The sequence below is a fragment of the Canis aureus genome, chromosome 28, assembly GCF_053574225.1.
Source record: "Canis aureus isolate CA01 chromosome 28, VMU_Caureus_v.1.0, whole genome shotgun sequence".
Classification (NCBI taxonomy): Eukaryota; Metazoa; Chordata; class Mammalia; order Carnivora; family Canidae; genus Canis; species Canis aureus.
In genome coordinates this window covers 19,562,550-19,585,619 of record NC_135638.1, presented here as the reverse complement: position 1 = coordinate 19,585,619, position 23,070 = coordinate 19,562,550, and the positions used below count along the sequence as shown (strand labels likewise).

Below are 23,070 nucleotides of genomic sequence, written 5' to 3'. Positions count from 1 at the left end.
AAAGCTTTAGCTCCAACTTTGGGAAAACAAAAGAAAGGCTGTCAGCACTGTCAGCATGATGTCTTCCAGGATTGAGAGAAGGCATACAGCTTATGAATTCTACCACAAGTGCTCGCTTCGGCAGCACATATACTAAAATTGGAACGATACAGAGAAGATTAGCATGGCCCCTGCGTAAGGATGACACGCAAATTCGTGAAGCGTTCCATATTTTTAAATTAAAAAAAAAAAAAAAAACATAAAAAAAAAAAGGAATTCTACCACAAGTGGAAGCCAGAAGCACGGAGCAGGTGTATCTATAGAAGATCTGAGAAAGCCTTAAAATCCCTAGCAGGGCTGATGAATGGTACTTCTCTTCCAAAGACAGAAAAGACTAGAGGAAGTGACTACCATGTCAAATACAAAGGCAACAATGTAAAACTTCAAGGAACATGAAAAACTAAGGAAATATGACAGCACTAAAGGACCACAACTCTCCTGCAGTTACTGTTCCCCAAGACATGGAGATGTGCAACTTTAGACAAATAATTTAAAATAGTTGTTTTATGGAACCTCAATGAGCTTCAAGAAAATACAGAAAGAAAATTCAACAAAATCAGGAAAAATATACATGAATAAAATGAGAACTCTTACAAAAACAGAATCATAAAAAAGAACCAAATGGAGCTGAAAAATACAATGAATTAAATGTATTTTAAGAAACTTTGAAATTATGTAGTCTTGAGAACAAGGAAAAGAATGAAAAGAGTGAAGAAATCCAATGTGACCTATAGGATAAAGTAGAAAGAAACAGTTTGTGAATTTTTGGAATCCCAGAAAGAAAAGAGAGGGAAAAGGGGTCAGAAAGCCATTTTAAAGATACAATGGCTGAGAACTTCCAAAATCTGAGGAGAGATTTGTATATTCAAGTTCATGAAGCTCATGGGTCACCAAAAAACTCAAAGAGATCATCTTCAAGGCACATTATAATAAAACTGTTAAAAATAAAAGATGGGGATCCCTGGGTGCCTCAGCGGTTTAGCACCTGCCTTTGGCCCAGGGCATGATCCTGGAGTCCCAGGATCGAGTCCCACATCGGGCTCCCTGCATGGAGCATGCTTCTCCCTCTGCCTGTGTCTCTGCCTCTCTCTCTCTCTCTCTCTCTCTCTGTGTGACTATCATAAATAAATTTAAAAAAAAATAAAAATAAAAATAAAAGATGAAGATAGAATCTTAAAAAGCAGCAAGAGAAAAGAAGCTTGTAATTTACAAGAGAACCTCCATAAGGCTATAATCAGATTTCTCAGCAGAAAATATATAGGCAGGAGAAGAGTGGGTTAATATATCCAAAGCACTGAAACAAACAAACAAACAAACAAACAAACAAACCCAAACTGTCAAAAGTGAATAGTTGATCTGGCAAAGTGGTCTTTCAGAAATGGAGGAGAGAGAAAGACCTTCCCAGATAAAGAAAAGCTGAGAGTTCACCACCCCTAGACCTGCCTTACAAAAATTGCTAAATGGAGTTCTTTTTTTTTTTTTAATTTTTATTTATTTATGATAGTCACAGAGAGAGAGAGAGAGGCAGAGACATAGGCAGAGGGAGAAGCAGGCTCCATGCACCGGGAGCCCGACGTGGGATTCGATCCCGGGTCTCCAGGATCGCGCCCTGGGCCAAAGGCAGGCACTAAACCGCTGCGCCACCCAGGGATCCCATAAATGGAGTTCTTCAAGCTAAAATGAAAAGATACGGGCAGCCCGGGTGGCTCAGCAGTTTAGTGCTGCCTTCAGCCCAGGGTATGATCCTCGAGACCGGGGATCGAGTCCCACGTTGGGCTTCCTGCATGAACCTGCTTCTGCCTGTGTCTCTGCCTCTCTCTCTCTGTGTGTGTCTCTCATGAATAAATAAATAAAATCTTTAAAAATAAATGAATGAATGAATGAATGAATGAATAAATAAATAAATAAATAAATAAAATGAAAAGATACTAATTAGTAACATGAAGACATATGAAATATACAACATATCAGTAAAGGTAAATATATAGTCAAATTCAGAATACCTAAAACCTAATAATATGGTGGTGTGTTAATCACTTAACTCTAGGATAAAGGTTAAAGGACATGAGTATTAAAGATACCTATAGCTACAATAATTTGTTAATGAATACACAATATTAGAAGCTAAATTCTAACATCAAATATAAGAGGAAGGGAAGTAAAAGGGCAGAGTACTTGTATGTGATTGAAGTTAAGCTGTCACTAGCCTAAAATAGACTATAATATCTACATGATATTTTATATAAGCCTCACAGTGACCACAAAGCAAAAACCTATAGTAGATTCATGAAAGATAGAGAAGAGAATCAAAGCATACCACCATGGAAAATCATCAATTCACAAAGGTAACGAGAGAGAAAAAGAAACCACGAAACTACCAACAGCCAGAAAACAATAAGATGGCATTAGTAAGTCTTTACTTATCAATAATTACTATAAATGTAAATAGATCAAACTCTCCAATCAAAAGCTAGAGTGTGTTTAGATGAATCTAAAAAGGACCAAACTACATGCCACTACAAAAGGCTCACTTCATTTTTATAGACACACATAAGTTCAAAGTGAAGAGACAAAGAAAGATATTCCATGCTGATGGAAACTAAAAGTGATCAGAGTGCCTCTACTTTTATCAGGCAAAATGGACTTTAAGTCAAAACCTGTAACAGAGACAAAGAAGGCCATTATATAATGATAAAAAGGTGAATTTATCAGGAAGATATAATAATTTTAAGTATATATGCACCCCACATCACAGCACCTAAATATATTAAGCAAATAGTAACAGATCTGAAGGGAGAAATACACAGCAATAGAATAATGGTAGAGGACCTCAATACTCCACTTCTAACAGTGGATAGATCATCCAGACAGAAAATCAGTAAGGAAACAGGCTTGAGTCATACTTTAAACCAAATGAAGGGGTGCCTGACTGACTCAGTTGGTAGAACATGCAATTCTTGATCTTGGGGTTTTGAGTTCAAGCCCCACATTGGGTGTAGGGCTGACTTAAAGAAAAAATTTAAGTATTAAACCAAATGGATCTAACAGTCCATTGTACAGAACATTCCATCCAACAGTAGAATATACATTCTTGTCAAGTACATAAAGATCATTCTCCAGAATAGATCCGATAGGCGACAAACAAATCATAATAAATTTGAGAAGAATGAAATAATGCAAAGTATACTTTCTGATCATAATAGTAATAGCATAAAACTAGAAATCAATAACAGGAGGAAAATTGGAAAACTTAGCAAAATGTGGAAATTATACAACATACTCCTGAATAAACCAATGGATCAAAAAAGAAGTCAAAGGAAAATAACTATCTTGAAGCCAATGAAAGAAATATAATGTAGCAGACCTTATGGGATGCAGCAAAAACAGTTCTAAAAGGGAAGTTTATAGTGATAAACATCTACATTCAGAAAAAAAGATCTCAAATAAAACATCTAATTTTACACCTCAAAGAACTAGAAAAAGAGGAACAAACTAATCCAAAAGTTAGTAAAAGGAAGGAAATAACAAAGACTGGAGCAGAAATAAACGAGATAGAGATCAGAAGAAAAGAAAGTGAAGCTAAGAGCTGATATTTTGAAAAGATAAAAATACTGACAAACCTTTAGCTAGACTAAAAAAAGATAAGATTTAAATATGTAAAATTGTATAACTAATTATAACTAATAATACAGAAACACAAAGGATCATAAGAGACTACCATTAACAACTATATGCCAACAAATTGGATAAACTAGAAGATATGGATAAATTCCTAGAAACACACAACTTACAAAGACTAAAACATGAAAAAATAGAAAATCTGAACATACCAATAATGAGTAAGGAGATTGAATCAGTAACCAAAAATTTCCCAACAGTGAAAAGCCCAGGACCATATGGTTTTCTTGGTGAATTCTACTAAACATTAAAGAAGAATTAATGTCAATCCTTCTCAACTCTTCCAAAAAATTTGAAGAGGAAGGGACACTCCTAAACTCAATTTATAAGGTCATCATTATCTTAATACTCTTAATACCAAAGCCAGGTAAGGACACTACAAGAAATAAAACTACAGGTTAATATCACAGATGAATACAGATATAAAAATTCTAAAGAAAATATTAGCAAATGCAAAGTGATAAATGTAGTATATCACATTAATAGAATGAAAATAAAAAGAGAAAAAGCATTTGACAAAATACAACATCTTTTCATGATAAAAACTATTATAAACTGGAGTAGAAGGAATGTACCTCAGCATAGTATAAACCATATATGACAAGCCTAAAATTAATATCATATTCAGTGGCGAAAGGTTGAAAAGTTGAAAGCTTTTCCTCTAAGACCAGGAACAAGACAAGTGTGCCTACTCACCAATCCTATTCAACACAAGTACGGGAAGTCCTAGCTAGAGCAATCAGATAAGAAAAAGAAATAAAAAGGGACTCTTGGGTGGCTCAGCAGTTGAGTGTCTGTGTGCCTTTGGGTCAGGGCGTGGTCCCTGGGTCCAGGCTTGAGTCCCACATCAGGCTCCTTGCAGGGAGCCTGCTTCTCCCTCTTCCTATGTCTCTGCCTCTCTCTCTCTCTCTCTCTCTCTCTGTGTGTGTGTCTCTCAGGAATAAATAAATAAAATCTAAAAATAAAACAAAACAAATAAAAGGCATTCAAATTGGAAAGGAAGAGGTAAAATTACCTTTGTCTGCAGAAGATATGATCTTATACATCATAAATAGAAAATCCTAAAGATGCCACCAAAAAACTGTTAGAACTAATCAACAAATTCAGTAAAGGTATAGGATCCAAAATCAATATACAGAAATCAGTTGCATGTCCATACATTAATAACAAATATCTGAAAAAGAAATAAAGCAATTCTATTCGCAACATCAAAAACAATAAAATACTTAAGAATGGGGAACTAAAGAGAGATTTCTCTTTTAAAAAAAAAGACATACAAATGGTCAACAGGTACATGAAAAGATGCTTAACATCACTAATTGTCAGGGAAATGCAAAGCAAGAACATGAGAAGTCATCTTGTGTTGTTAAAATTGTTATTACTTGAAAAGACAAGAGATAACTGGTTTTGGCAAGGATGTGGAGAAAAGGGAATGCTTGTGCACTATTGGTGGAAGTGTAAATTGGAACAGCCACAATGGCAAGCATGGTGAAAGAATGGAGGTTCCTTAAAGAATTAAAAAATAGAATTACCATATGATCCAGCAATCCCACTCCTGGGTATGAATCCAAAGAAAACAAAATCAGGATCTCAAGGAGCTGTATGCATTCCCACGTCCACTGCAGCATTGTCCACAATCGCCAAGATATGGAAACAACCTAAGTGTCCATTATCTATAGAAAAATGGATAAAGAAGTTGTGATATTTATAAAATGGAATATTTTTTAGCCATAGCAAAGGAGATTTTGTCATCTGTGACAACAGGCACGGCCCTTGAGGACATGATGCTAAATGAAGTAAGTTAGAGAGAGAGAGAGAGAAATACTCTATGGTATCACTAATATGTGGAATCTAAAAATGTCAAACTCATAGCTAAGAGTAGCTGGAAGTGGGAGAAACAGGGAGATCTTAGACAAGGGGTACAAACTTCCAGTTATAAGATGAATACATTCTGGAATCTAATGTGCATCAGGACCTAATGATTATAGTTAATATTACTGTATTATATACTTGAAAGATCTAAGAGTTGGGATGCCTGGGTGGCTCAGTGGTTGAGCATCTGCCTTAGGCTCAGGGCATGATCCCGGGGTCCCAGGATTGAGTCCTGCATTGGGTTCCCTGCAGGAGCCTGCTTCTCCCTCTGCCTGTGTATGTCTCTGCCTCTCTTTGTGTCTCATTAATAAATAAATAATATCTTTTAAAAAAGAGAGAGAGAAAGAAAGATAGATCTAAGAGATCTCAATATCCTCACCACAAAAAAAGAAATGGTAGTTATGTGAGGTGATGGAGAGGTTAACAAATCCTACTGTGGTAATCATTTTATAATATATATCAAATAATTACATTGCAAACCTTAAATTTATGTTATATGTCAACTGTACCTCAGTAACACTGGAAAAAATTAAATAAAAAAAAAGCAATAGTTTTTTTTTTTTTTAAGATTATTTATTTATTTATTTATTAATGAGAGACACAGAGAGAAAAAGAGGCGGAGACACAGGCAGAGGGAGAAACAGGCTCCATGCACGGACCCTGACATGGGACTCAATCCTGGGACTCCAGGATCAGGCCCTGGACTGAAGGCAGACGCTTTAACCGCTGAGCCACTCAAGGATCCCAAAGCAATAGTTCTTTTCCTCCATTATTAGACTCAGCATATTCCAGGTAGGTTATACTATTTCTTAAACTGACTTATGCTCCTCGCAGCTAGAAGAGGTGGGGGTAGATCCTGAGAAGGTCCTTGATGGGTCTTCTCACAGAGAAGTGTATGGGTACTCCAGCTTTTATTTTGGAGGGTGGACCACCTCTATAGGCTCTAAAATTACAGAGGAGTCAGGGAGAAAAAAATCTCTGGGGTCACCCACCCAGATGTTGCCATCCCGTGTGTCAGAGTCAAGTTGTCCCAATTAGGGCACTGACCTTCCCATAAGAGACCTGTCCCAACTGAGCATCCAAGTATCTTTGAAACCCAAGCCCCTTTTTATGCATTTGTTTTAAAAATTTAAGTAATTTCTGCACCCACTGTGGGGCTCAAACTTACAACTCCAAGACAGAGTCTCATGCTCCATTGACTGAGCCAGCCACATGCCACTCAAGGTTCTTTTAAATGCAGACCAAAGTCTGAGATAAGACCTTCTTTGGCAATCACTGAAGAGGCCCTCTAGTGTTCAGAATCAGTTTTCAATTGTTCTTTGCCCTCAACTTTGCATTATCTCTCTATAGGAGATGCTATGGACTGAATCATGTATCTGACCCCCTCCTAACTCATACTTTGAAGCCGTACCTCCCATGTGATAGTTGGAGATTGAGCCTTTAGAAGATGATTAGGGGGATCCCTGGGTGGCACAGCAGTTTAGCGCCTGCCTTTAGCCCAGGGCGCGATCCTGGAGACCCGGGATCAAATCCCACGTCGGGCTCCCGGTGCATGGAGCCTGCTTCTCCCTCTGCCTGTGTCTCTGCCTCTCTCTCTCTCTCTCTGTGACTATCATAAATAAATAAAAATTAAAAAAAAAAAAAGATGATTAGGTCTAGCTGAGATAATGAGAGTGGGGCCCTCATGAAGGGATTCATGCCCTTATAAGAGCAGAGTGCACACACACTCTCTCTCTGAGTGCTGTGAATGTTGTGGTAGCCACCATCTGTAAGATTTTGTTATGGTGGCCCAAGTAGACTAAAACTAAGATAATACAATTTATTAATAACTAGACAAAAAAAAATAACTAGACAATTTCATTGTCCTTTTTTTTTTTTTTAAGAGTTTATTTATTCACGAGAGACATAGAGAGAGAGGCAGAGACACAGGCAGAGGGAGAAGCAGGCTCCATTCAGGGAGCCCGATGTGGGACTCGATCCCGGGACTGCAGGATCACGCCCTGGGCTGAAGGCAGGTGCTCAGCCACTAAGCCACCCAGGCGTCCCTCATTGTCCTTATGTTCATTGTTCTGCTATATTTTTCAAATGCTTGAACTATTGCACTGTCTATGGTGGTCTCCTCCACCACTTACTTGGTGGTTCCACCACTTGTGGAAGTTTTAGCAACTGGGCCACGTAACACCTGTGGCAGAGGCTATCAATGCCCCAAACACAATCTGGGATAGGGTCCTCAGTGAGTGAATGGGTCTCAAAACTCCCTCTTAACCACCTTCTTCTTGACCACACTCAGTGCCAACTGTGTTGATTTTGGTGGTGCAGAAAGCAGACACTGGTATTGATAGGGCACAAAGTTTCTTGTGGGTAAGGGTATGTACAATGTTTGTAAAAGATTATAAAGGGATTGGAATAGGGCACTTGACTAGCTCAGGGTAGAGCATGCAACTCAGTCTTGCGGTTGTGAATTCAAGCCCCATGGTGGATGTATAGTTTACTTAAAAAAGGAGGCGGGGGGAGAAGGATGAGGATGATGATGAGGATGATAATGATTGGGCTATGAAAACCAAACTGCGATGCAGATCTGAAGCCTATGAAGGGAAAGAGGGGAGGAAGCAGGTGTGGATAGGCAGAGCGACAGACTGAGATGTAGATCTGACAAGGTGTCGCTGATCTAACCGGAAGATTAGCAACGATTACCTAGTACAGAAGTCCCACATTCAGTAGCAATGTCCAGGCCATGTTATTGGCAGGGAACTGCTTGGGAAAAGTGTGATTTTGGCTCTAAATCTGAGGCAGATCCTAAAGAGCGACAGTTGGAGGATACCAACCAGCTAACTGCACTGCTTGCAGCTGACCAGCAGTCACGAATAACCAGGTTATTTCGTGAAGGGAGATGGTGCAGTCCCACAGCAGTCACACCCACTTTGTGACTGAGAGAGAGAGAGAGAGAGAGAGAAAGAAAGAGAGATGTATTTTTTTAGACTGGAATGCATACACTTCAACAGATCAGAAATCACAAAGCATTATGCAGAATTCAGTTATTCAAATGGAAACTAAAGAAAAGACCATGTGGAACCAGCATAAGATCACCAAGAATGAGTTCCACTAGAATAACCAGCATCTCCTTTCTTTGATAAACTATATAGAAATGTGGCCTGAGATCAGTTTGACGTTTGATAGGAAAATAGCAGATAGTAGTTTAAGGGTTTCAGTAACACAGTGCTGCAGACACTAAATAGTATGCTATAGACTCATGTCCTTACTTGCTTTTTTAAACACTGAAAAGGTGTAGAAATGCTTAGAGGTGGTACTGAAGGGGAGGAAGAGAAGATACGGTGCATGATGAATAAAAAAAACAAAACAAAACAAGACCCAACAGAATGGCAGAAGTAAACAAAGTAAAATATTATGGGAATAAGTAACATATTTTGCATGGGACCCCCCTCTCCCTGCAAAAAACAAACAAAAAACAACCTTACACAGATACAAGTGAAATATTTTACTTTTACTGATCAAAATCATGGGCCATGGCTGCCAAAAAACTGGTTTCAATCTTAGGCTTTATTTATTTATTAAAAAGATTTTATTCATTAGAGACACACAGAGAGAAAGGCAGAGAGAGAAGCAGGCTCCATGCAGGGAGCCCGATGTGGTACTCGATCTCGGGACTCCAGGATCATGCCCTGAGCTGGAAGGCAGATGCTCAACCGCTGAGCCACCCAGGCGTCCCCAATCTTAGGCTTTATTAAAAGTATCATCTAAACCACTGTTTTCCAAACTCATTCTAAATAGCAAACCCCTTCTCCTAATGCAATTTTAGGCAGAATTTATATGAAATATATTTGGGTTTGCCCCCTGAAGTCCTCCAAGTAATTCCTAGAGCTCTGATAAAGAGCTTGAAAACCTGACTTAAACCAGAGAGTAAATTCCATTCTCTTTGTAGATCAAACTATTTGTAGTAAGATTAGTTCTGGTTACCACACTTTAAAGCATCTTTGAAAATCTTGACCCTACAAAATAATAATGAAAGGACTTGAAAATGTATCAGGGTGAGGGTGGGGATCCTGGGTGGCTCAGCTGGCTAAACATCAGGCTCTTTGTTTTGGCTCAGGTCATGATTCCATGGGAAATCACTCAGTGGGGAGTCTAATTTCCTTCTTTCTTTCCCTCTGGCCACCTCCCACTCGTGCCTCTAAAATAAAGGAGTTAAATCTTAAAAAAAAAAAAAAAAAAAAAGAAGAAGAAGAAAGAAAGAAAAGAAGATGTGTCGTGTAAAAAAACAGTGGAGATATCTTCCTGGAAAAAAAAAAAAAAGTTCTCAAAACATCTGAAGTATCTGGAGAAGGGACTAGGACTTACTCCATGTGTCTCCAGAAGGTAGAACTAGGGAAAAAAAGAGATTTAAAGTGTGTGATTAGTGTCCCAGAGCTGCTCTAGCAAAGTACCACAAAATGAATAGCTTAAAACAACAGTCATTTATTCTCTCACAGTTCTGGAGCAAGAAGTCCAAGACCAGGCATCAGCAGGATCATGCTCTCCTCTCCAAAGGCTTGAGGGAAGAATCTGTCCTTGCCTCCTCCAGCAACTGGTGGTTCCCGGCAATTCTTGGTTTCTTGGCTTGTAGATGCATTACATCATTGTTAACAAGTGCCCGTGTCTCTGTGTCTTCTCCAACTCGTAGGACATCATTCATATTTAATGAAGGTCCAACCTCCTCCAGTATGACCTCACCTTAACTTCGACAATTCCATTTCTAAATATGGTCACATTCGGAGATACTGGGAGTTAGGACTTCAAACTTTATCTTTGGGGGAGGGGGGGTGAGACCACACTTTAATCCAGGATAGAGTATGTAAGCAGACTTCAGTCTGAAAGAAAGAACTTTCTAGTAAGATTTACTCAGAAGTGCAGTAATGTTCTGAGTTAAATCCAGTGAGTGAAGGTGGTTAGGGGTGATCACTCCAAAGACACTGAGAAATATCTAATTTATTGGTTAGGTTATTAGACTAGAAAATATAAATTCCTTTTTTAGATGGTCAATAGGCAATAAGCTCATGAACTAAGTAAAATTTATCACTGTCTCACTATCTTTGCAACCCAAAAACTTCAGCTCACCTCTCCACTAATTGACTACACAAACTACGGTACTTGGTGCTAGGAGGTACACACACCCCCTCCCTCAAACCTGACCCTCCTAACCCCCAGTTTGTGTTTTGTGAAACTCATCAGCCTCCATTCAGTTGTCTAGGACAGAAATATGAGGGTCATGTTAAGTATAAGTGTACTTAGAGCATGGATTTTGGTCAGACTCAGGCTTAAATTCCAGCTCCATCACTTTTAGGCTGTAATTTTGGGCAAGTTGACTATGATTAAATTTGCCCATTTTCTTATACTCCACTTTAGGCCACTGCCATTCTTTGTCTTTATTGCTTAAAATCTCCTAATTCTCTTTAATTGAAGTATAATGTTCAGTAACCTATTAATATTCAAACTGTGGAATTTAATGAATTTTGACATACATATGTATCTGTGAAACCAAGATAATCAAGTATTCATCACCTCGAAAAATTTGTTCCCATCACTTCAGACCTTCAGGTAAACAGTTCTGATTTTTGGGACTGTAAGTTTGCATTTTCTAGAATTTTAGATAAATAGAACAACAGCATACTTTTTGTGTGAGCATTTTCACTCAGCATAATAGAAATTTATCAATGTTTCAGTCCTTTTTTTTATTGCTGAGTAGTTTTCCAATGTATGGATATCCCACTTTGGCTACCCATTCACCTACTGAGGGACATTTGTGCTGTTTCCAGTTTGGGTATTTTGCAAACTTGATACAAACTTTTACATACAAGTCTTTTTGTGAACATACACTTTCTTTTCTCTTGGGTAAATACCTAGCAGTGAAATGCTGATTTGTATAGTAGGGACATGTTTAACGTGAGCCTTGAATTCACGAGCCTGAGATCAAGATCTGAGCTGAGATCGAGTTAGACACTTAACTGAGCCACCCAGGGGCCCTCATGTTTAGCTTTTTAAGAACTGCCAAATGGTTAGCCATCAATAGTGTAGGAAAGCTCCCACTACTCAACATCCTTGCTAAAACTTGGTATGGTCAGTGTAGCGAGTGTGCAGTGATTATCTTGTGTTTTTAATCTATATTCTCCTAATGACTGATACTCAGCAGCTTTTCATCTACTTACTTGCCATCTCTGTATTTTCTTCAGTTTACTTCAAGTAAAACAACATTCACAAAATTTGCTCATTTTTAAATTGGGTTGTTTTGCTTCATGTTATTAGATCTTAAGAGTTAAAAAAAATGTAAGTACAAGTCCTTTATCAGATACATATTTTGCAAATGTGCCATTTTGCTGTTTCAAATTATCTCCTGAAAAGCCTAAATTCTGAGTCCAATTTATCAATTGTTTTTAGTAATTTGGTTCATAGCTAAGAAATCTTTGCCAAACCAATATCTCAGAACTTCTGTTTTCCTGAAAAAGTTTAATTTTACTCTTTAAGTGTAGGATCCATTTTGGGCTAACTTTTGTATAGAAGATTTTTGTTTTTTACAAATAACTTTCCAAATGTTCTAGTACCATTTGTTGAATAGATTATTCTTCCCCCCGTAAGTACCTTGGAATCTTTAAAAAAAAAACCAATTTCTGGACTCTTCCTTCTGTTCTACTGGTATGTGTGTCTTTATGCCAATACTTTATAATAAATTCATCATTTGTCTGGTACTGATAATGGTCTCATTTTTTCCCCTCCAGTATTTTGACCCTTCCAGCTCAATCTCCAGGGCTACAGCCACGGTATTTTTCTTAAGTGCAAATCTGAATCCATCAGTCTCTGTCACCCATAAGATAAAACCAAAACTCCATTAATTTGGTCTTTAAATTCTAGCTCTAGTTTTATCTCTCAATTTATTTTTAGCACCCCCTCATCCAAATTCAATGCTCCAAATACTGTCCTCTTACCCTGTGCACTTGCTTTGCTGTGTGCTTTATCTCTGATGCCCTCATCTTCACTCTTCCACCTTTCCCTGGCAAATACTCCCCACTTCCCCTGGATTTCTCTCCTGGACTTAAGACAGTTTTGACTATTCTCACCTTGATGTTCATTCAGCACCAATTAGGCCATCGCACCAACTGGCACATTATTTTAATTACCCATTACCCTGCCAGATCATAAGTTCCTTGGGATACAGCAGGCACTCAATATTTGAATGAGTATAAAGAGGAATAAGACAGGTCCTTGTTCTTCAGAAGACCCCAATACGATGTGGTATGCAGAGCAATAAGTGCTTTCATAACCTGTCACTCCTCACTCCACACCTCCAGTGCTTTCTAGGGATGTTGTTTCAGTGCCTTGCTTCCTAGAAGGGATAACCTTTGTGTATTGGTCACTGTATTGTAATAAATTGCTTATAAGGATAATCTGAGACCAAGGAAGAGAATAGTTTCCTTCACCTGTCATCTGTCCCTGGTCACCTCTGAGGACACTGCCAGACACCTCACTTCAATCCAAGTTCAAAGTCTGACATTCCTTGAGCCACTCCAAGATGAAAATCTCAATCAGGATTGTTGCCTCATGTGACCTTTACTCTAGGGATGGAGCTCTGCTGGTTTCTGGCTTTAGTTTTGATGGGTGGGATGCTGGTGTAGTGGTTCAGACTCCTCATCTTGTTTTCTGGGCAACATTCCCTGTGATATTGTCAACACAGTGGCTCAGCTTTATAATCTGAACTGGTAAATGAATGCCCTAAGGATGAAAGGAACAGAGTGCTAGGCTCAGCTGTTTAGTAGAAACTGAAAGACGAATTTCAACCTTACTCTCACTCTAAAGGCTCTACATCACTGGGCCTTTGGCTGTTGGTCCCCCACTGGCTGACTCTGAACCAGCCACATTATCATCCAGGTTGGCCTTCATACGAAATCTGTCCCAAGGCTTCTGAACTTGGGATCATTGAACTTGCCTAGAATCCATCTACAATGTTTATAATTTTCAAGCCTTCACAGTTATTGCAAGTCAACTCATTTCCGTGATTACCAAAAATTGCTATTTATCTGTATCTTTTAGGGCTCGTCACTTTTGATGTTGTATTATTTTTCTTTCTTACCCCGCCTGTAACACAGGCCCTTTGAAGATATAGGCTTTCTTTTATCTGTCGTCCTTCTTAGCATAGGAGGTACTAAGTACTTGTTTAATGTCCGTTTTTAAAGAGTATTAGGTTTACCTTTATGATCTCAGGTCTCCTCAGACATAGCTTAAAACAATTATAGTCTTAATTTGTAAATATATTCAAGGTAACTAATTTACCTTAGAGATAGGGCAGAAGTATGAGAACATTTTTTTTAACAAAAGAATATAACCGGTGAAGAATGGTTAATGGTTTACTTCAAAGCAATTTTTTTCGAACTCTCTGGGATAGGAAGGGTAGGATGTTCTGTTGTGGCACTTCACACAGATGGTGGTTTAAATGTATGTTTCAAAACTGCTAGCACCTGAATAAGTTTCTTTGGAAAAGTTAGTATAAAAATGCAAGTACAATCAAATTTATTTAACAAACATTTATTAAAAGCTTATAGGATAGGTACTGTGTGCTACATGCTGGGGACACAAGCACCATTGAGACATTGTCCTTCCGTTAAAGAATCCAGGATAGAAAACTGGTAAAGGGGTGGGAAGGGGAGGAGAAAGATAACTTTGTAACTACTACATCTGAACTGGACTTTTCAGGTAGGAAAGCAGATGATAAACATTCTAGGAATATGGAAGAACATGAGCAAAGCACAAGCAATCTTATTTTGCTACTATTCACAAAACAAAGTGTGGATGGCTGATGAGCAGCCTGGGAGCATCAGGATCAGGCAAGGGCACTGGAGGAAAGGGAGAGATTTCAGGTATTTTTTTAAAAGATAGGTTCAATAGAGCTTAATGACAAAAAATGTCAGAGGGGACTAGGAAATAGTGGTAATTCTTCATTTGGATAACTAGGTTGGATATAGAAATACCATTGTGAGAGGAAAGAAAAGAGAAGTATGTTCTTGGGGATGTGAGAGAGGACATAAAAATTTTTAATGTTGTTAGATACCTTTTCTGCAGGACAGAGCCATCCTCATTAGGTTCTTGCCTGAGTTTTATCTACCCACAATAGGTCCTTGAAGGCCAAGTACCTATATGAGAAGATATCTTCTACCTTAGTTTCTTTATTTCAACTTTCCTTATTAGAACATTTCCATATCCACTGAACTAGAAAGAGCAGATGGGTACTTCCACTTACATATTTTGCCTTAAGCAAACATTAAAAAGAAATCTCATAAGCAATTTAAAAGATTTATTGATAGGAGTTCCCAACAGCAGAGGTATGGAACCACTGTGGCCTTGGCCCATATTACCCTAGCACAGAAAACCCTTAGTTGCATCATTCAGTTCATCTTTAATTTTGCTGTATGTTAGTGTGAAAGGTACTAAGGAATATAGGGACTTCAACAGAATCACTTATCCACAGTGGCTTAAATCTTCTACAAGAGGTAGAAATTATTTTAGGGATTATAATAAAGGAAGAGAGTGTCACTGAAGTACAAAGGAAGATGGATCTTGCATTTATCTAACCAGCTATTGTTGAGGGTTGCAGAAACAGCAAGTTGAAATAAGGTAGTACAGGTCTCTCAAAGAAGAGTAAGATGCTCCTGGGGCAAGCAGATCTCCAATGAATAGAAAACTTAGAATATCAGCTGAGCATATTAAGTTTCTTCCTGCTATGAATAACAGAGATGCTTATCTCCTTTTCTCTTCTTATAGCCTCAGGAGTCACTCGACTACGTAAGTTGATCGATCTGTGTGTATATTCAGTAAAGCATCCCAAAGTTCTCTACAGTAGATCTGTATTTATCATACAACTTAAAGTTCAGCAACACCAGACTCATGGTAACTCTAAGCAGTGCCTGGGTCTCAATTTCCACCTTTTCTGAAAACACCAGTCTTTGAATCAGGACTTCTTTAATTAAAGCATGAAGAATCACTAAAATACACTGGGCTACACTAAGTAAACATGATCAGTTAAATAAATAAAATAAAAGCACTTTAGTGACTATCTTCATTCTATTGCAATTATTTTTGGAGTTGGATATTTTACTCTTTTGACAATCCTTTGAAGATCACAGTCCTCTGTAAAGAGAAACTAGTACAAAGTAAATTTTACATTATAAACTACAAAGAGATTTAATATCTATCCAATTTAATATTCAAGTCTACATAAAATAAATCAATGACAACCGCTTTATTATTAAAAGTTACTGAATTCCATAAAGCACACAATGTAATTTATATTCAACTAACAAAAGTTTGATACATGTATTTAAAAATATATAATATATAGATTTGTCTTAACATTTATATTCTATTCAAAAAGCAGTAGCTTTACATATGGTACAACTTGAATTTATAAAATATATATACATCCACCCTATTCAAATCAAGCATGAGCTTCCATTCCTATTAATAAAATGCACAATTTGTATTTCTGAATATTGAGAGAAAAATGGTACCAACTAAAAACAAACTCATTTTAACTTGCACAAGGACTTAATTCTTAATACTAGATAACTGATACAATAATCTTCTTGAATAATTATTTTACCCCAGCCTGCCAATCAATTTGCATTTATGTAAATCATCTGTGGTTAACTATGATGAGACTTCCACTTATTTTCATGGTATCTGACAATCTACCACATTCCTTACTCGACTTGTTTCAGGCTTTAAAATTAGAGAGGTGGGATTATTCAATCTTTCCATTTAGCTCTCAATTTGACAAGCGATGTCACACCTAACAAGCCAAAGCCCAGAACCATGATTTGCCACTGAGAAAGCAGCTCAGAATTACTGCAGAAGCAAACTTTTCACAAAACCCGGACAATGTATGCATCAAGGAATTGTTTCTCTTTTTCCCTGTCAACTGCACTCAATTTACACAACTGCAGTTCTTTAGGCATGTTAAAATATACCAACTTCTATTCAGGCATTTCTTTCATATATTCATAATGTCTTCAGATATTATATTGTTTTATAAAAACATTTTCATAAAAAAAGACATTCATGTAACTATTCCAGAGATTCATCCATAAATTTAAATCCCAATAACATCTGAGAATTAAAATCACAATTAACACCTCAATTATCAGGACCATAGTCAGAAGCAGAACATAAACTTGAAGGATAAAGATCTAAGTTTGAAGTACATGTCTGGACTCCACGGGCCTCTAATGATAATGATGCATGCAAGCCTGTCTTTAATGCACAGTTTATGCTGAGAAAACAAGTCTCTCACTAATTATTTTTTTTTTAAATCAAATCTCAAAAATAGCTTAGAAACTTAAATGGAAAAACACTTTACCAAAACGAGTAATTTAATTCATTTGGGCAATAATTAGGCTTTGGGAGATTCAACATCCAAAAAGTAAAACAAAACTCCCTCGATAATATGTCATTTTTAAGAACTAAACTACTTAGTTAACAGCTCACTTATCAAGTAGTCAATTATTCAACAAATTTAGCCACCTACTGATGAACCAAAATAAGGTTTCAGAAATTCTATGTATTTTATTTGTAGGAAGGAGTCTTTTTCTTTATGAAAAATTTCTGATGTAATTTCAATAATCTTCCTTCTCTGGATTCCCTAACCTCAAGAAAAGGAAAAAAGGAAAAGGGACGAAAAGGGAGGAAGGCAGGAGAAGGAGAGAGGAAAGCTTAGGAAAACTGAAGACAGACATATTGGACATCTGCTAGGCAGGAAGAAAGAAAAATAATAGAACAGACAGACTGCAAAGAGGATTAGGGCCAAAGGGTGCAGATTAAGAGACACCTTCACAGATCTTCATCATGCAAAGGAATTAGCATAACACAGAATCGTGCAGTAGCTGATTTTGGTCACAGAGAATCCTCAGAAAAGATATGGATAAGCCTCAGTTCTTTTTGAAAACCAATTTATATACACTTAATAAACCCTAACCATTCAGCTAAAATATATACAAAAAACTAAATAAAAGTGAGATCGAGAAATATAAGCAGCAGTAACCATAAAGGCTTAGAACTAGTGACACTGAATTCTTTATTTAAAAAAATTTTGAACACACAGTACCTCCTCTTCTCTTCTATTTTTAGGAAGAAGCTTTAACAAGTTTTAAATATCTCAATTCTCAAAAACAATAGGCTTTTTAAAAAATAAGACTTGATTACCAGAAACAAGTAATATGTGGTTACATACCATTTTCATATCACTACTCATTTCCATTATTTGTCAATTCATCTTTGAGGCGATCTGGAAATAATTAAGCAGTCACTAGATACCTGTTTTAGAATCTGAAGAAATTATTATTCACCACAGGAATCTAATGATATATATTTGCATATATTTAAAATTTCAGAAGGGAAAAACTAATAAACTATCCTAGTTACTTTATACCAAATATTCATATACGTAGTCAAAACAATAAGGATTAAGATCTTTCTCCAGATGAACTGTATATAAAAGCTATTTTTTAGCTTTTTCTTTTGGGGATTAAAAAAAGCTTTATTTCCCTGCTAGCTAAAAGGAGGAATTCATCCACTACAAGTAAGTCCTTTAGAGAGGAATATTAAATTCCTTAAGAGAACAGCCATAAAATTTATTTTAAAAAATTTATCTTAAAAAAACTGAAAACCATTTCTCTCTTTAAAATCTATGGCATTAATACCTATTTGACATAATATAATTTTTTGAAAGGGCACCAAGTTCATGATCTAAGCATGCAAAATAAGGAAATGAATGTATCACTGTCTTAACAGAATTTGGCAAACCAGAAGAATGGCCTCAAAATAAATAAATAAATAAATAAATAGAGTACATATTGTCTAAATATGAAAGTATAATTCTGTAGGCCTATGCAACAGATAGTGCCCCATAGAGCTAGGGAAGAGGGAAGTAGCATAATCCTATGTACATTTTCTTGGTATTCTGGTTGTCCTTCAACAACACACTACAGAGAAATATTCTTTTTATTATTACAAAGCCATTAAATGCCCTCTCTAGAGCAATGACTTAGGTAAACGTCTTATGTCTTTTAATAATGTAACTTACATTTAAAATTAATTTAATTAAATCTAAGTGCAAAGGAGTTTCCAATAATTCCTAAATTCAAGGGAGTAATGTAATGAATAAGGTGTTACCTTATTGCAAATTTTGAGTGGTTGATATTTCTATATTTTAGGATATTTCATCTTATCTTCTTTTAAACGATAAAATGTACTGATATTATTTGGTTTCCTTTACTTTCCTCTACTTCATTTTATTTTATGGTATCTCTATGTAGAGAAAGAGGTATGTTAAAATACTGCTATTTTTATTTTTAAAAATTCAATTGAGGCTATATGTGACCTATTAATCTATAGGACAGCATTGTTAATCTTTGACCTGGTATATTAATTCCTTTGGTGAATAAATGTCACAGGTCATTGCTTTATAAAAGATTTTTAGTACGAGGACCAGCAGTACAGAGAAAGATCCCCCGCCCCCCACCCTCACCCCTGAAAATGATCAAGTCAATCAGTAGTTTAGAGCAGTTGTGTAAAATATGAAAAATATATAATTTGCCACTGCAATTTTCATATTAAAAAGCAGTTAAAAACTAAGAGTAGCTCAAAGCATTCCAAAAAACATTTTCTGTCTTGGTTAAACAGGCCAACTGATAAGACTGATAGAGACTACTGTGAGAACTTATATGTATCTAGTCAAGAAAGAACAAAAAGTGTTTAATTTTAAAAAAGTGGTATTTGCTAACTATAGTATAAACAGTGTCCACAATTTGGTGGCTGGCCATAGTTTTAATTTTTTTTTCAAGTTATTCTACAGCAGACATATTTTTGAAGTCTACCCACCCCTGAGTTCAGCAATTATACTTTTAGAGTGTAAAATTATATGCCCTTAATTAACAACATGTACAAAGCTACAAAATGTCATCTATACAGAGATTAAAAACAATTTTTGAAAATATTCCTTGCCAATTATTGATTGGATGTTTTGCTGGGGTACATACTTCAAATCTTTCAGCCAACTGGCTTTTATTTTTAAGCCCAAATTGATCCATATATTTATTCACTGCAGGATATGTCAAAAAGAGTGCAACAACAGGCAATAGTAAAAATAACATTGTAGTAGAAACAGATTTTTGCATATGTGAAAAGGTAATTTATAAAATACATAATTGCTTTTTAAAAAGAGAACCTAGTTGCAGTATCATTAACTTACATGGTACTGAGAATTGGACGTTTCAACAATTTTTTTCTATAGAAAAATTTTATCTAGCTGTAAGCAAAGTCTTTTAAACAACAAGAAAACAAAACAAAACAAATCCCTCCAGGAAAAACTGCACGGTTGTGTGAGACAAATAAGCAAACATACCATTCTATAGTGTACTTTGCCTAAATTTTAAAATAAAAATGTCCACACTCTTTTGTTAAAACATTAAGCCTCTGTCAAAAATGTATTTCTTATTTTAGGGTACAGGAATAAAGGACAAATGATACTTACAAGTAAAGAAAATTTACAAGAAAAAACTTGACAAAAGCTTTTCAATTGAAGTACTATAACATTCAAACTTGACTTAAAACATAACAAAAGAAACAAAATTGCAAATGAAAATCGTTTATGGATTTTCCAAACATAAATAAAAGAAATAGTGTTTAGGCAGTAGGGCTCATGCTGATGGCTAGCAGGAAGTAACAGAGTGTAATCTACTTGGAAAAATCGTTACTGTACAAACAAGCCCCAGTGAAGGACTGCAGCAATTGCATCATCACTGCCATTGTTCTTACTTCCAAAATCAAGCCTTGATTCAACCATTCATACCCTAGATTATTCATACCTTTACTTCAGAGATTGAGGAACTATATACAACAAATGAATTTATTTTCACCATAGGGATAACAATATTGTACCTCTCTGCCAATGTTACGTGAAAACCTTACATGTCAAAACAATTTGACAGCAGATATAAACAATTCAATAAATACTCAATGATCTTTCATTATAGTCCTTCAAAGACGCATGTTAATTCATGCTGTTAACCTCAGGATCACAGTGCATAGAATCCAAATATAAACAGTTGGGGTGACTTTCAAAGTAATGTTGGATCCCTCACTTTATTTATAATCCCACTATAACCAATAAGCTCATTTCATAGGCCCCATCATGCATTAATTATTGGGTGGCAGGAGTTAATGAAAAATTTTCCTGTTAAACGTCCATTGCCGGCAATGAACGTCCCAAAACCGCCAAGGAAGTCATTGTTATTGCACAATACATGAGGACCTGGAACTTTTCCAAAAGCTTAAAAAAATAAAAATAAAAAATGGAATTATATTGACATTTCCTGACACCTGCATTAATACTGTATGACTAATAAAAGCATGTCAGTTGCCTGGACTGAACCAGCGATCAACATGCGCCCAGAATGCACACGAGTAAAAATGCAGTAAAAGGAAGTAGTCTTCATTGCCTATAGGTCACTTCCAGTCAAAGGTTAAAGTTCAAAGACTGAATGATCAAAGTGCTCATTTTCTCAGTAGGACTATCTTCTGCTAGGAGGATGATAACAGTGGCATCAACAAGTATCATCTTTAAGAAAAGGAAAAAAAAAAGATAATTAAAAAAGTCAAGCATGCATAAGTAAAATCCACAAGTTAGTCTAACACAGAAATAATTTCAAGTAGCAAGAAGAACATGGTTTACATGTCTGACTTGCCTCCCCCAACCCTTGCAAATAAAAAGTCCAGTTTGTTTCAGGTATATACTGACAAACAAATCAAGTTCTATTCTTTAACGGAAATAGTAGTTCACACAAGTCTTAGATGATGCATCAGTATGTCAGTTCTATTTAAAATAATAAATTGATATATGATAGCACATATTCAGGATTTATCAGTCTTAAGAGTTCTTTTTTGGGCAACAATTTTAAATTGTAATGAGAAAGGAAGTAAATTCCTGACCAACAATGTCATGGTGTTTAACACAGGATAATTCAAGTTGTGTCTTTAGTCTAGAAAGGAATAACTTTGCAAATGAATTATCATTGCCAAATCAATTAATACATTTCTCTTAAGAAAATACATTTAAAAAATACACTTTTCAGCAAGTATAGATACATATACAAATGAGGTCATTTAAAAAAAATCCCACAGGTTTAGAAATGCCTTCTGGTAGCCTCAACACATTATGTAAGACATATAATTGTGGGGTTCATAATATATTTTACAAAATTATTTCACAAGACATATCTGAAGGATTTGAAGTCTAGTTACTGTTTAGAAAACAACTTTAGAAAGAAGCAAGACTATTGGAAACTACCCAAGACTTGTGAAAGCTCTCATGAGAGCATTTCTGAAAAACTGCCCAAACTACAAACTACGTTAGGATCTATGTTAAGATCAATACACTGCTAATAAAAGTCCTCATTCCCAATGACTCAATGAAAGCTAAAAACCTCTAAGTCTGATTTCTATGCTGGGCAAACTCATATAGAATATCCCATCACCCTGTACTTTAAGGGAAATTTAAAGAGTGAAATATACTAGATTTTTAAAATAAATCTTACCTAAATCATTAGAAATCTTTAAAGAAAGAATATCTTTAAGAAAATAAGTGGATAGTTTGCAGCTTCTAAGTGTCACATGAAAGTATCTGTTTCTTAAATTACTGTGAAACTTAAAGAGGAGATATGGATGTCATGAATACAGAACAAACCTAAGAATGTAAAGAGGTTCCTTAAAACATCACTCTTCCAACAGAGTAATTTATAACACTAGGGTCCTTGAAAAAAACTAAAACTAATCACACTTACATCTCTAATTTAAGAGATGGCACTAAATTCTACCTAACAGGTCAAACTCTAAGTATCTTACCACATGTCAATCTTTACAATAAGAAAAGTGAGACAAAATTCATCTTGAACATTATGTACCTAATGTTCATAATAATAAGCTCTTATCCCCATATACATACCGTCTTTGATAGGCAATAACAAATCTATCTCCATCAGGTTATCCATTCTGGAAGTTTTCAATACAGTAGGCTGTTGGAGAATATGCTCCAACCCACCAAAAAAATGGTTAAGAAATCCAAATAAAGCTATTCTCCCTAGCCCAAGCCCTACCTTGGATTAGAGGTTAAAAAAAAATTAAGATTAATACTAAACTCTCTGCCTTGAATACTCTAGCGAAATAAACTTACTAATAAATAAGTTTTGAAAATGGAGTTCAATTATCTCTTATAGCTGGACTCACAGGGACACATGGACTTACAACATTATAAATCCGTCATGGCTGTAAGTAATCAAAGAATCTATGAGCAAATACTTAAGTATGGAAACAAGTATGAGCTAATGCCACGGCTAACTTTTCCCCAAATAAAAAAGCTATCAGCAAGAAGCAAAAAAATCATTTGTTAAA

At 36.1% G+C, this 23,070-nt stretch overlaps 1 protein-coding gene and 1 non-coding gene across 8 annotated transcripts in view; one reads left to right on the top strand and one right to left on the bottom strand.

The window, feature by feature from the left end:
* The window catches only part of UBE2W (ubiquitin conjugating enzyme E2 W), a 112,990-nt gene that overhangs the window by 18,085 nt on the left and 71,835 nt on the right, over positions 1-23,070 (bottom strand). For 2 of the 7 annotated variants that reach the window (XM_077876537.1, XM_077876541.1), the window contains one exon: positions 15,850-21,241. The exons of the other annotated variants lie outside the window; for them this stretch is intronic. In XM_077876537.1, the coding sequence (XP_077732663.1) occupies positions 21,228-21,241 (14 nt within the window). In that variant the 3' untranslated portion in view covers positions 15,850-21,227. Of the gene's footprint in view, positions 1-15,849; positions 21,242-23,070 lie in introns of those variants that run through there. 7 annotated transcript variants of the gene reach the window in all.
* On the top strand, positions 109-215 carry LOC144300692 (U6 spliceosomal RNA). The gene has a single exon (XR_013367495.1). It is a non-coding gene; the product is annotated as a U6 spliceosomal RNA (small nuclear RNA).